We start from the raw sequence: 15,307 nt of genomic DNA, 5'->3' as shown, positions 1-15,307 counted from the left end.
ATAAAGATATCCCTAGACTTGAAAATAATGTTTACATAACCCAAGCTTAGAAACTCTGCAGTAAATTTTACAAAAAATCAGTAGAAACTGATGAAAATTTAAATTCACAGGAGGAATGGGTATCAAAAAGTGAGCAAAAAATAAAGTTAGATACCACTATAGAATTGCATGGAATTTCACCAGTCAATTTAAAAAGTCTTTCAAAACACAGCAAATTGCCTGCAGCAAAACAAAAGTTTGAGAACACTTTTGACAGAGTTGCAAAAATGGTCTCATTAGCATATGACATTAAAGAAACTTCTTTAACAACAGAAATAAAAAGCCCCATTTCAAACAACAATATTAACAATGATAATGATCTAGGCATTTTAATGTGTGAAATAAAAATAAAAATTTCAGAGACTGACTCTTATCACCACAAGGTACAAATGTTAACCCTCACACCAAAATCATGGACACATACAAAGATATCAAGCTACTTTGAAGTTTCTGAGCAACTTGTTCGAACTGCAAGAAAAGTTAAAAATGAGCATGAAACTCTATTATTGCTTGAAAAAAACTGGAAACCCACTTTCACCAGAAACAGTTAATTTAGTGATTAACTTTTATCAAAGTAATGAACTTTCAAGAATGATGCCAGAAAAAAAGATTTTGTAAGTGTTAAGAAAAACCAACTTGTTCAAAGAAGATTATTGCTACTCAATCTTAATGAATTACATGTTGCATTTAAAAAAAACTAGCGTAACGCCAAAGTCACTTAGTCAAAGTTTTGTACTCTTAAACCTAAATGGTGCATTACAACTAATGTGTCAGGTACTCATAATGTATGTGTATGTATACATCATCAAAATACAAAATTCCTCACTGATGCCATTGGGTGGAATAAAAATTATAAAGATTACATGGCATTGATTGTTTGTTCTCTTGAAAATACAGAATGTATGTTGCATGGATGTAACCAATGCCCTTGTATTGAAGCATTAAAAAGTTTTTTAGTGCAGGAGTTTATGGACTATGAGTTTGAGGAAGATGTACTGATCATGCAACACTACTGTTACAATCATTGCTACTAAATAAGTTTAATGATTTATTATGTGACAGCATTGACAACCTTACCACTCATTCATATATTGCAAAAACACAAAGTAGATACTTAAAAAACTGTAAAGAAAATCTTAACCCAAACGAACACTTAGTTTTAGGAAATTTTGCTGAAAACTATCAATATGTTGTTCAAGGATTACAAACATAAATCATTTTGTTACCTTTCAGAGGATGTTGACCATGACACAGGGGAGCAGAGATGGTCAGAGACCCGCTGGCCCTACCTAGGCCAATGACTATAAGTGTCCTAAACTAGACAATAAATAACACTATTTGATGTTTCATTCTAATAAATGTTTTAAAAAACATTTCAATTGCTTTTATTACAAAATTTAAGTTTTTCTAAAAAGATACAATTTTTAAAAGCAAATTTTAATCAAGTATTAGAAAGACAATTGATGAATCTAATTTTTTTCAGCAGACCTAAGATAAAATAATGATATACAATTAAACTTTATATTTGGGATTATGGGCCACAGTCTTCATTTTACCTCCAAAAATCATGAACTTATAAGTTAATAATTTTGAACAAAAATGGATAAGCGAGGCATTTCCTAAAACAATTGAGTCTTGAGAGTACTATTTTTGGATTCCACAAGTAAAAATCTAATGGGGTACCAAATTTTAGAAAATTTCCCCGAGCCACTATGAAGATACTATATGTCAAAGTTGCTTTGTAGTTGCTTCAGATAAAATGCTGAGTCATCATTATTTCAACTGACAATATCTCTGGAACCCATGTGTATTTTTTATTAAAATTTTCGCAGTATTATTTTTATAATATGGACTGCAAGTGAGGTAAGTGAGGTAAAAATGAACAAATTCTGAGACATAAGGGTATCAAAAATGCTTTTTTTTTTAAATGATTTCATATGGAATTACCCTACATATATAAATATATATATATATATATATATATAAATGTATATATATATGCATATATATATATATATATATATATATATATATATATATATATATTTATATATATATATATATATATATATATATATATATATATATATATATATATACACATATATATATACATCTATATATATATATACATCTATATATATATATATATATATATATATATATATATATATATATATATATATATATATATATATATATATATATATATATATATATACATATATCAAATTTAAGTAACATGGAACAGAATAGAACTGTAGTCTAGCAAAATAGCTTATATAGGTATGTCACTTTGCAATGACATCGCAAATGGAGGAAGTGTTTCTTTAACAGTGAAAAGGAAAAAAAGAGAAAAGGAAAAACAGAAAGAAACAATTTTGAAAAATAAAAAAGATAAGTGACTCCAATGACTAGTTTTTAACTATATGAGTGACACCTAACCTAATTTTGTAAAATTATAAAAATTTATAATTTTCAATTTTTGGTTAAATTAATGGATGGATGGATAGCTGCAGAATACAGTCACAGAAAATGGCAATAATGTAATAAGTGTGGTAATTATAAAGTTTACTGATCTAGTTTATTTTTGAAATTGTCAATGTAAAACCCATTAGAAACCTCATCTGGCAGAGCGTTCCAATTATTTTCCAACTTGATTGTTAAAAAAGTTATATCAAACCAGGCAGTTACTAATAGTTTTGCAACAAAAGTGGATGCGATCATTGAATATGTTCAAGTGAAATGATTTCTTTTTCAAGACACCAGGCGGTGATAACATATTTTAGATGGGAACAGGCATAAGTTGTATAGCTGTTTTTCTAGACTTTATTTCTCTACTTTAAAACTTTTAAATTTTATTTGCCATAGCAGCAGTGCTGAATGTTTGACTCTTCTACTTTAGATCATCAGAAATTTGAACATCAAAATTTTGTCCAATTTTGTTGATTCTAGTTAGACTCTTGGTTTTGCCATTTGAGTCATTTCATAAATGAAATATATACAAAGAACAAACTTGGTTAGGTTGATGTGCATAGGTTTATATTTTTTGATATTTTTTGATATAGGTTGCATAAGGTGTATTTAAGTGTGCTGTTATCCAAAACTAAGATGCTATCAAAATGTTTTTATATATTTCAGCCTGAGTAAAAAAATTGTAATCGAAAGTAATTGTAATGCTGCTTCCAAACAATCACTGAAAAATTAATATGTGCAAAAAAAAGTTTTAAAGTAAAGTTTTTTTTTTTGGAAAAAGATGCTTAAACTTGGATTTCCTCATATTACGATTCAATTTGTGATTTGATTCAATTTGCGAATCAAGATCCGCTTCAATTCAAGATTTGATTCAAAACTAAAAATGCATATTCGCAGGGCGAATTTAAATATTTAAAAAAACTTCAGAAAAAACATTAGAACATTAGCTAGATAAAAAAAGATTTTTTGTGTCCTTATAAATAATAAAACAACTGCTACAATTAATAAATTTAAAAAAAAACTTTTACTTTAAAATAAAGCATTTATTATATTTAAAATATTCCAAAGATTAATTCCTTTTAAAAAAATACACAAATATAATTATAACACAGATACTGTTTACACAAATACAATTAACAGGTTAATTAATAATTTATTAGAAATTTAGTAATTATTTGAGATTGCTCTTAAAAACATAACAAAAAATCTAAATGATGCTATCAGTTATTATATTTACCAAGTATTTACAAAGTAAATACCTTTATTATCTTTCCCATTAGGATCTCCGCCCATTTCAATGATGGCCATAAGTATATCAACATTTCCTTGTAACGCTGCATGATGAAGAGGTGTAAACCTAAAAAAATGCAAAACAAAATATTTAACTAATTAATTTGTATTTTGGCATAATTACTGCATAAAATATTGCTTCAGTGAAAAAAAATTGGAAAACCATTTTTAAATTTTCAAACTATCAGTTCAAGCTTTTAATAGCATTTCTAGTCAACTTAGTACCGGTGGTCATATCAATAGTCTGGTTCAAAACTTCTGCTATTTTAGCCAGGTAAGTACATTTTTTATTCGCTTTTATAAGTTCGTTTTAAGACTCTTAAGCTTTCTTTTATTTTTTCTACTACTTCAAATCTTATTGAATATTTTTTGATGAAAAAATCAAAAAACTAATACAAAAACAATAACATTGTTACCAGAAACAAAAAAGTAAAATTAAAATTAAAACCTAAAAAATTTCCAGAAATTTAGCATATTATCTTAATAATTTTTAATGTTAATTTAAACAAATCTTTTTTAGTCTAATTTATCTTGACATATTCTTTTACTCACTTTAGTGTGCTTAGCATTTTCTTTTCTTCTAAACTACATTCTCTACCTCTTTATATCTGACCTTATATGTAATATAAAGTCAGATTTAAATGGTTGGCTGATTCTTAAAATGATGCGCTTTTGTCTTATAGAAAAGCTTCAAAAGGTCTTGTAAACTTAGTTGAATCTGTTTAAAATGCCAAGCTCAAGCCTCTGCCACACCATTTACATCTCTTTCTCATTTCTACAAATATTTCATGGCCAATGTTCATTGCAAAGTATCTTTTTTTTTCAATCAACCAAAACCCAATCATTGATGCCTTGTCACTTAGTAAAATTGCATCTTTTTACTGTAACTACTCCTTCATGCTCAAAAACTTTTATTTATCTATTTTTTTTCCTCAAACATCTTTGCTTCAGAGTTCATTTATTTCCTTATGTTTTCCTGATTCATACAATTTAATTTTTTCAAATTTTTCTTTTATTTTGCTATACTATTTTTGTTATATTATATATTATATATTATATATATATATATATATATATATATATATATATATATATATATATATATATATATATATATATATATATATATATATATATATATATATATATATATATATATATATATATTATATTATATTATATTATATTATATATATATATTATATTGTATTATATTATATATATATATATATATATATATATATATATATATATATATATATATATATGTATATATACATATATATTATACATATATATATATATATATATATATATATATATATATATATATATATATATATATATATATATATATATATATATATATATATATATATATATATATATATATATATATATATATATATATTATAGTGGTTTAAAAAACAACATGTTTAAAAAATATATGCAGCTTGGGCATTAATGTGTTCTATATGATAAAATAAAACTGAATGTAAAAGTTTTTTGAATAAAAAATATTTTTATGGGTGCCTTAAGACCCTTGAACATTCAATGGGTCCCTAACAAATTATATAAGAATTTTAAAAACAATCATCACTTTATAAAAAAGTTATTTTTATAGATTTTGCGGTCTAGAAAATGAAATTTTTTAATTAAAAATGAAAAATATGTGTTTTTACAAAGTTTTTTAGTTATAATATTTTTTTCAATGTTTTTTTATGAAATGATAATTTTGAAATTTTAATATAATTTTTCTTCTTTTGAGACTCAACAAGAAAATAATCATCATTAAAAAACCTTTTTATTATTAATATTAGGGACCAATTTAATGTTCAAGGCTCTTGAGGCACCCCTTAAAACATTTTTTATTCAAAAAACTTATAAATCCAGTGTTATTTTATCATACAGAATACACTAAGGTGCAAGCTGCAGATATTTTTCAAACATGTTGTTTTTTGACCACCCTAATATATATATACATATATATATGTGTATATATATATATATATATATATATATATATATATATATTTATATATATATTCAAAATATGTTACCCATCCGAATCTGTACTGTTTATACCAAACTTCTTTTCCAATGACTTTTCTTAAAAAAACAATAAATACAAATTATAACAATTTCAGAAAAACTTATTAAATAACAAATCCTTTATAAAATTAAAAAAAAAAAAAAGGCTTAAAACGAAACAAACCAAACAAAAGTTTAAAACAGAAACAAACCAAATGAAAAATTAAAAATAAAAAGAAATTAAAAACTTTTTGACAAATTAAACTCAAATTTTAGTTGTTTATTGTTAGTTACAAAAAATTCTTTAAAAAATAAATTTTGATAATATTTTTGAAATAAATATTTGTGAAATAAAAAAAATATTTGTGAACTTTCAAACTTATGAAATTTGAAATAAGGTAACTAACCATATATTGCATGCACTTACTTCCACTTTTATGAAACTTGTGTAAATATTTTCTCACACGCTGACCATCATTGTTCTTCACAGCAAGCATAAGGTCACTTTCTTTAACCATCTTCACACGCCATTTATATTAGTAGTTATACAATTTGTATAAACATATTTGTTTCTATTCATTTAAATAATCTAATAATAGCTTTCTGCAATATAAAACAACAAATTACTTTTAATAACACCTAATTTTTTTATAAATTTATTAGATTACTTTTTATTAATTAGATTATTTGTTAATTTTTGTTTGTTAATTAGATTTTTACTAAAATTTTCATAAATATAATGATCCAAAAATACAATAATAAATAAGTAAGTATCGAGATATATAATAAATACAAAAAATAAAGTATAATTATAACTAAGTTTAATACTAAATTTTCATTAAGTATAACAGCACAAAAATATAATATAAATATAGTAAAGTATAATACTAAACTTTAAAAAAGAAATAATATATTTAATGTAGTAGATATAAACATATATACAAGCCTTCCCAAGAAGCACATGCAGTTGCACGCCTTGTTCGTCCACGTTTAAAGTAATTTTTTAGACAACTAGTAAAAAAAAAAAATTTTTATTTTTTAACAAATTTTTTATGCAAAATAATAAAAAGTCATTAATACTAATGTTCAAATATAAAATATTTGGTTTTTGTCACCCCTATTGTAATAGTCTGTACTATTGTTGGATTCTCCAAATTGTGCATTTAAACCTGATTTATTTCCTGATGAAGTTTTGTTATTGACGCTCCAAAATCTGCATTGTTATATTACCGAACTTTTATAACAAAACTTTTAGGAGCCTATTTAAAACATTTTTTTATGTTTTTAAATTGGGAAGGTGAATAATCTAAAAAAAAAAAAAAAATACATTTTTTTTAAACAGAGAATTCATTATGTTCATTATCTCTAGTAATTTGTCTTGACGCTGAAAATTGGGCAATGTAAAGGAAACAATTCAAGACAGACATCAAGTATTGTAAATATATTTTTTAAAAAAACAATGGTATTCTTTTATTTAATTTCTTCCATCATTACAAAATTTATTAATCAAATAATATATTTTACAAATAAATAGAAATTTATTTTCTGATTTTCTTATTATATAAGTATTGAGAAAAAACGTCAAATATAGCAAAAGCATTTTTAAAAACTAAAAGAGGTGAAAACAAATAAAGTAAAAAACTAACAAAGCTTTTCATAGTTCTAAGTACAAAGCAAATTAGTTTTATAAAAATCGTAAATAAATTGCATATCAAAACTTTCAATTGTTGTTACAAAATTATAAAATTGTTGTTATAAAATATGTTTTCTTCCTTAGTTTGTATTAATTTCTGTAGCTAAAAATAACAACCACCCTAAAAAAAAAAATACAAAAGTTTTTTTTTTTTTTTAATTATTAAATTTTTTCTTGTTTATTTAACTTATATTTGATATTTCATTACAATTTTGTTTCCTTATTTTAGTGTTAGTTTTTTTTTCTCAGTAGTTTAGCTTTTTGCTGTGAATTATTGAAACACTTTAAAAGTTAAAAAACTGCCGTGGTTAGTGTGTTAAAAAATATTACTTTAAACGTAAACGAACAAGGCGTGCGACTGCACAAGCTTCCCAGGAAGGCTTGTATATACCAAAATACTATGTAGTAAATGTACAACATAAACATGTACAGCAGTCTATTTAGGTCACCATAGTATTATTGTTTTATATTATAAATAAGCATATATATTATAAATGAGCATTATGTTACAAATAAGAAGTGTCAAAGATTTGCTTACCACACCTTCATTGCTTATCACACCTTCATTGCTTATCACACCTTCATGTTTTTTTATAAAAAAATATTTTTGCGATTTTTTTGTTTATTTTTTTCTTTTTTAATTCAGCATTATTTTGGCCATTCTTAAAAATAATGTTTTTGTCTAAGCTTTTTTATTAGGGATCATGAAGTATATCGTGCTAAATTTATCTTTTAAATAGAAATATAATCATTTGCTCCCTTGCGCAGAGATTTTCATTCAACATAAAGCGTTTTGAATTTAAATTACTTTAAATCTCTGTGTGGAAGCCAATAATATTTTAAAGTTATATTTAGTTTTATTTACTGAAAGGATAAAGTACATCACAGTAAATTTACCTATAAACTAAATCAAAACAACCGGTTAACTACAGTTACTTAACTATTAAATTTACTTTATGTACTCAAAGACTCACAAAAATTAGCCATTCAAATGTTCTATTTATATCTTATATGTTGTTAACACAATATAAGCTTCTGACTAAAAATTATTTTAACGAGAAATCTCAAACATAATATGAAAAACGCGACGCCATTTTTTTATATTTTTATTTTATTTAAAGCGATATCAAGATTAGACATTTTCTATAAATACGCAAGTTGTTTTTAGAAATTTTTTTATAAAGTAATCTATTTAAACAATAATCTATTTAAATAAAAGTAATCTATTTAAACAAAATAGTAATACAAAATAGTAAAAAAAGTAATCTATTTAAACAAAATAGTAATACAAAATAGTAAAAAAAGTAATCTATTTAAACAAAAGAATTTTCTTATTAAAATAATTTTGTGTTTAAAATTTCAAATTAAAAAAAAAAAAATGGAAAAATTTAAAAGAGTTTTAAGGCTCAATAATTATAACTTTAATTGCAGCAGCGTCTGTAATACCTAGTGGCATAGTGAAGATCATTCCTAAAAGTTAAACATATATCTAGCTACTAAATGACCAGGGCCGGGGCCGGGTGTGATAAAATATAACCGGGGCTGGGGCCGGGTTTGTGACCCGGGCTGCATAAACATTTATACATCCTAAAGGATAATTCTTTTATTCAAAACTCATGTTGTATTTCGTATATAAATATGCATGTATAAACATCATTATGAACAACATGATCAACAAGATCATCATAATCATTATTATCATCATCATCATCATCTTCTCTTTCCGCAAATACTACACCATATAAATACTAAAGTTTATATAAATATGAAAGGATATAGTAAGCCAGCATCTAAATAAATAGCAAACATATATGTTTATATCCATAGTATGTATGCATAAATTGCGATTAAAAGTTTAAAAGGTTTTATTTCTACTCTTTAAGTCAAACCTTATTCTACTCCATATTTTTGAGCACACAACCTTGAGCAGTTGCTTTATTAATCATTTTTACACCTTTTTTACAAGAACATCTTTCTTAAGAACAAATGTCCTTTTATTATTCCAAGAAGCCAATGTAAAAAGGTCCTGACTGATGTTAAGCTCTGTTATTCTCAGTTTACTAATTCTTGTATCTTATATCAGATGTTGTTTCTAGAGACTTTTGGTTAGTCTTCAACTATGTCATTAACTAAAGTAAGTCTAACATTTCATCTTATTAATTATACAATATTTAATAATATTTAATTTTTTAAAAGTGCCTAATAAGTGGTTCCAATTTTTCAAAACTCTGGAAAACACATTGACCTCTTAACTATCCTACGATTAACCTTCACTCTGTTATTATTTTCTTTATATAAAGGTTTTGAGATAATTAAACTATTTCTTACTAACTGCAGTAATAAAGTTATTCTTGAATACCTACACTTTTCTTTATTTCAAGTAACTTTAAGGGTACCACAACATATCTTGTAGTACCCTTAAATCTTTGCTCCTGTATTGTTTCTTATTTACAGTATCAATCTTCATAAAAGTTTAACATCTAAAGTGGCTCTATTTGTTGACGACTTAACTTTATATCCTTGTCTTGACAAAAAAAATCTTCACTTTTTGATTGCTTAGAACAAGCAGCTGGTTTTTAATCTAATCTCTCATCTGTAACAGCCTAAGGCTTGCTGTGGCTTATGGATTTAAATTCTGGACTTAAAATCTGCAATTATTGTTAGAAAACAAAACTCTTTTATTTACTGCAAAAAATATTTCAATAATGTTGGTATTCCTATATTGATAAATAACAACCCTCTTACTCTCAGACAAAGTCAAAAAGAACATTGTAAATGTAATGAGGTGGTGGTATACTGGTAGAGCGCTCGCGTCATAAGCTTGATGTTTGAAATCGCGTAATGCTGCATTTCTTTCTTTTTTCTACAAATACAATCACAGACAATGCTTAAACAAGCTATCATCTCTATTACAATAAACCAAAACTCATTTTTGCTTGTTTCATATTCAAAAAGTTGCATCCTTTTACTGTATCTGTCCCTTCATGCTATAAAAACTTTTATTGATCCAGTTTTTTTCTTTGCACATCAAAAAAACCTTTTAACTATTATCTAACTTTATGTTTTTCTTTTATATACAATCTACAACTTTTCAAGCCTTCAGTTAACCATTACCTTGTATTTTTACTTATTCTCTATCTTGTTGGAAGTAAATTAGAGTTTAAAAATATATAAATATATGCCAGTATTTAATAAATAGTAAATATAAGCATAAAATTATAAAATATAAATTATTGTAAATTTTTTTCTAGCCCGTGCTATCAACCCCTGCTAAATCTTATAGTTTAGCAGGGGCCGAGTTCAATTATAAAAATTTAAAGGCTCAATTATTTATAGGCCTATTCTGTTTCAGTTTTATTACCGTCAAGTTACTCTCAGATGTTTAACACAAAGTGGGGTGGGAATAAAAAGAGAGGTGGAAATTTTTATTCAGATGTAATAAATGGAAAGAGATGTGAAAAGAAGGGGAAGGGGGGAAAGAAGGGGGAAACAAAAATCTTACTAAACAGGTGAGTGGAAATTTTTTATTTTTATATCTATAAGTGAGTTTATATTTTCTAACTTTTAAGGTTTTATTGGTCTCAAAAATTAAGAAATAATAAATGAAATTTTTTTTCAAGTTTTTAGTTTCTTTGTTCATAACAAATAAAATTTAATAAACAGAGGAGGGGATCTTAATAAGCTCAGAGTAGGTGGGAAAACTTTCTGAAAATTAATAAACATCAACTTTTATGTTATTTATTTTTATTTTTATTTTATTTAAGGTTTTTTTTTAATTTTTTTTTTTAAATTTGTCAAATGTTCAAGGGTCTTAAGCAACACCTAAATTATTAAATTTTTAAATCCATCATATAAATTACAAAAAGGGTTGATAATCCTACATTTTAAGTTATGTTTATAGTGAGGACTACCCTTTTATGTATGTGTATACATATATATATATATATATATATATATATATATATATATATATATATATATATATATATATATATATATATATATATATATATATATATATATATATATATATATATATATATATATATATATATATATATTATATATATATATATATATATATAACTGTACACAAAAAAAGAAAACAAAACAAAATACAAAAGTAAATAAAAAAGCTGTTTACCATTTTTTTATTTACTTTTTTACTAAGTAATGTTTCTTAAATAATAAGAAATATTTTTTACTACAACCATAATAATTTAAATTTAAAACATAAGATTTTAAATTTAATTTACTGTGTACAAAGTTAACTGTACTAAAATAACAAAAGTTATGGTTGTTGTAAGGAATGCTTTTTATATACATATTTAGAAACATTTCTTATATTATGTAAGAAATGTTTGACTGCATTAAATTAAAAAAAAAATTTTTGTAGAAAGAATTGTTTTTATTTTCTAATACATAGAAAGAAACATTTCTATTAAGAACTTATAGTAAGAAATTTTTTTAAAAAATGTAATACATAGTAAGAAACATTTCATGAAACATCTTGCAACAATAAAAACCTTTATTTATATCCTTAATACACGTATGCTTTGAAATTAGTTCTGCCTAAAATTGTTAGCTATAGTATTTCTAGAATAAGTTATAATAGTATAAAAAATATTCGTTTAATAAAATGTATAATGAAATTATATATTCACATTAGATTTTAATAAGCAATAAAACTAAAAATCTCGTAAAACACATACTTAATGTAGATCTTGTTTGGCTATCTCTGTAACACAGTTGAAAACCAGTTCTGTATTTAAAGTTACTACAAATAAATAATAAAAAACCTTCGATAAAATATAAAAAGATAATAAATATGTGATTCTTTTTTACTAAAAAGATAATCTTTATTTAGTAACACTTAATCTCTTAATGATTAAAAAATGTAATCGCTTAATAGAAATGCGTAGCTTCTAACGCAAGTAAGCGTTACGCGCACTGTTTGAAGCTTTTTTTGTTTAGGCTGTTGAAGCTATTTATTTTTTTTATTTTAAATAATAAATAAAAGAAATAGCTCGCTTAATGGAACAGCCTTAAATTGCAGAGTATAAATTTTTCTTGTCACAACCTAATAATTTCTAATTTACAGAAAAGTACAACTTGATTGTTAAAAAAAAACAAAAAATAAAGAATTTTATGAAGAATTTTAGAAAGTTAAAAAACTGGTAAGTTGTTTCTGATGGGTTTTGGAACCAGGCCCTTTCAGAATCAAAACAAGGAATGGTAAAAAGAAAAAAGAAAAGGTTTCAAACAGAAAAACTTAGATTTTGGACTATTTTACATTTTTATTTATATGCTCAAGATATTTCCGACGTGGTGCAAAATCCAAATATTTTCATTCGAAAATGCTTTACGAAAAAATGCGGTTACAAGAGCGTCGGAAGAAAAGTACTCTAGAATTTACATCTTTTTTGGCTCACGTAAAGGGAATAAGAATTTTCATAAAAAAATTTGATCTTTAAAATTTGATCAAGGTTTCTTCACATAATTTGTATTGCATATTTAAAAAAAAAAACTATGCGCTGTTTAGAAGTAGTATCTGTGTAAATAATACATTTGTCTTTCTCACACACGCAGGAAAAAAAAAAAGGTTGGGCATCAATAGCATATTTTTCTATCAATTTCCACATCTGTAGTATATCATGATATGTCAGGGCTGTAGATGTAAACTTTCGTTAAAGACTAATTTAGTTGCACTTAGTTATTCATGATATTCTGTATTTACTAATTATATTGAAGAAAAATAGAAGTGATAACAAAAAAGAAAAACAACGCGTGTATTAATTATTGGACAGGGATTGAGGCTTTTTTTTTGTTGTTGTTTAATATCAAATCAGAACGCTTTGCAAAAAATTGCAATGATTAAAATCTGTGAACTACCACAACTTCAAAACTTGTGTCCCCTAATCCAAAATGTGAGGGCGATAAGTTAAAAAATTTTAAATCATTACTATTTCCAACTAAGTTTATATTAATTATATTAAGTTTATGTTCAAAGTTTATCTGATGTTTTTTAGGTGTCAAAAGTTATGCCCATGTATAGTTTTTTACCCCATCATTTTAAGGATTATAAAAGCTTTACATTGTCACAACATTTGAACCGTTAAAACCTAACATTACTCGGACATTTTTATTTAAACCATAAAAATGTTTTCAACTCATCAACTCTTAAAGCATAGTTAAATTTCATGTGTTTTTCAGAAATAGTAATGCTTATGTTTTAACAAAAAACTCTCAACTATATACTTTCAAAAGAAATATTTTTTGAATATCTAAGTGGAGCATCAAAGGTTAATCCATTGGGGAAGGGGGTGTAGATCGCCCCCATCAACCTCCCCCCCCCCCCTCACCTATGGATTCGTCCTTGGTACCATATGTAGCATACGTAGCAAGTTCAAGTTATTTTAAATTAAAGTAAACTAAAATCATTATTGTCTTCATAAAAATTTTTACGAAGACAATTATGATTTTATTTTAAAGTTTTCAATAATTTTACCTTCATGTATCAAAACACCATTTTTAAGTAATCAATGCTTAATTTTTTAAATTTCAAATCTTACTTTATATTGTTTTACAAAAGACAGCTTTTAATTTGACCGTTCTAGATGACCTCAAGACCTTCTTCGTTTCCGCGATCTTTATTATTCTTTTTTAACAAAACCCTTATTTTCAGCTCTTACTTTTTACATATTTGTACAAAGGTTGTAATAAAAAACAACAACAAAAATTATTTATTTATAAAAAATCATTTATTCAATTAGAATATATCCGTTTTGCTGTCAGAATGTTGTTATCAATAAAAATATTGTTTTTACGACCAATCTTTTTAAAGAAAATTCGACTTTTATGATTACAAAGCTTTTTTATGATTATCAAAAGAATTAGCACGTGTAATAGTTCAGACACCATCTAATAGTGTATGCCATTCTTATCGAATCACTAATTTTGATATCAAAAAACACTTTTTTCATGTAAATTTTTTAACTAATGAAACCTTTCTAGCATTGATGATAAGTTATTTTATCTTGTTTAACAACCATTTTTTTACAACCATTTCTTGTCAACAACCTTTTTTTTTTGTTTTGGCAAATTTTAAACGTATTTTTCATTACAGTCATCGTTTATAGTTGGTGATCATTTAAAAAATCATTACAATTCTTATTTCTTTATTTATTACTGGCCTTCATTGTAATTATTACGTCTTCATTAATTAATTATCAACAGTAAAGCAACTTTCATTTCCATCGTAGCTATCTGATTTTTTATCACACTTGGACCTTTTATCACACTTGGACCTTTGCTGGGCCGTTTGTTGGACCGTTGTTGGACCCAACACGCAATTTTTAGGATTCAAATCAAATGTGTGGAGTTTTTTTTTAGGTAGAATTAAATAGTTTCTAGCTAGAATTGATCCAAAAATTTACTAAATATAAATTCCAAAAATCTCAATCGTTTTACCTTACATTTAAATAGCGGATACTTTTAAACGACATCCACTCAACAAATGAAATTTTAAACACACATTTTTATTGTAACTTATCCCTTAAAACATTTTAAATATTGTAAGCAAAATTTTGTCTCATTCATTTTTTAAAAAGTTTAAGGAGATTTAGGTATGTTGACTTATCGCCTCCAATTTGATGAAAAATATGAACTAACTTTATTTTTTTACTCTGAAGTTCGTCTTCTGTTGCCAGAGAACAATCCCTTTTAACTTATTTTATGCAACTGAAGTAGAGGGTTGTTCATAAATTACGTCACGCAATT

The 15,307-nt window shown here is 24.9% G+C and overlaps 1 protein-coding gene across 2 annotated transcripts in view; it reads right to left on the bottom strand.

Moving 5' to 3' along the window:
- LOC100203998 (caskin-1) overlaps positions 1 to 12,393 on the bottom strand; it is a 55,489-nt gene extending 43,096 nt beyond the window's left edge. Inside the window, exons 1-4 of one of the 2 annotated variants that reach the window (XM_065804018.1) lie at positions 12,241 to 12,393; positions 6,263 to 6,407; positions 5,865 to 5,913; positions 3,774 to 3,871 (exon numbers count right to left, since the gene is read on the bottom strand). In XM_065804018.1, coding sequence (XP_065660090.1) covers positions 3,774 to 3,871; positions 5,865 to 5,913; positions 6,263 to 6,353 — 238 coding nt within the window. In that variant the 5' untranslated portion in view covers positions 6,354 to 6,407; positions 12,241 to 12,393. Of the gene's footprint in view, positions 1 to 3,773; positions 3,872 to 5,864; positions 5,914 to 6,262; positions 6,439 to 12,240 lie in introns of both variants that reach the window. The other variant, XM_065804017.1, reaches the window with a different exon arrangement.
- Positions 12,394 to 15,307: the final 2,914 nt, after the last annotated feature.

Source organism: Hydra vulgaris, chromosome 08 (genome assembly GCF_038396675.1).
Source record: "Hydra vulgaris chromosome 08, alternate assembly HydraT2T_AEP".
Taxonomy (NCBI): domain Eukaryota; kingdom Metazoa; phylum Cnidaria; class Hydrozoa; order Anthoathecata; family Hydridae; genus Hydra; species Hydra vulgaris.
This window is presented reverse-complemented; position numbering and strand designations above follow the sequence as displayed.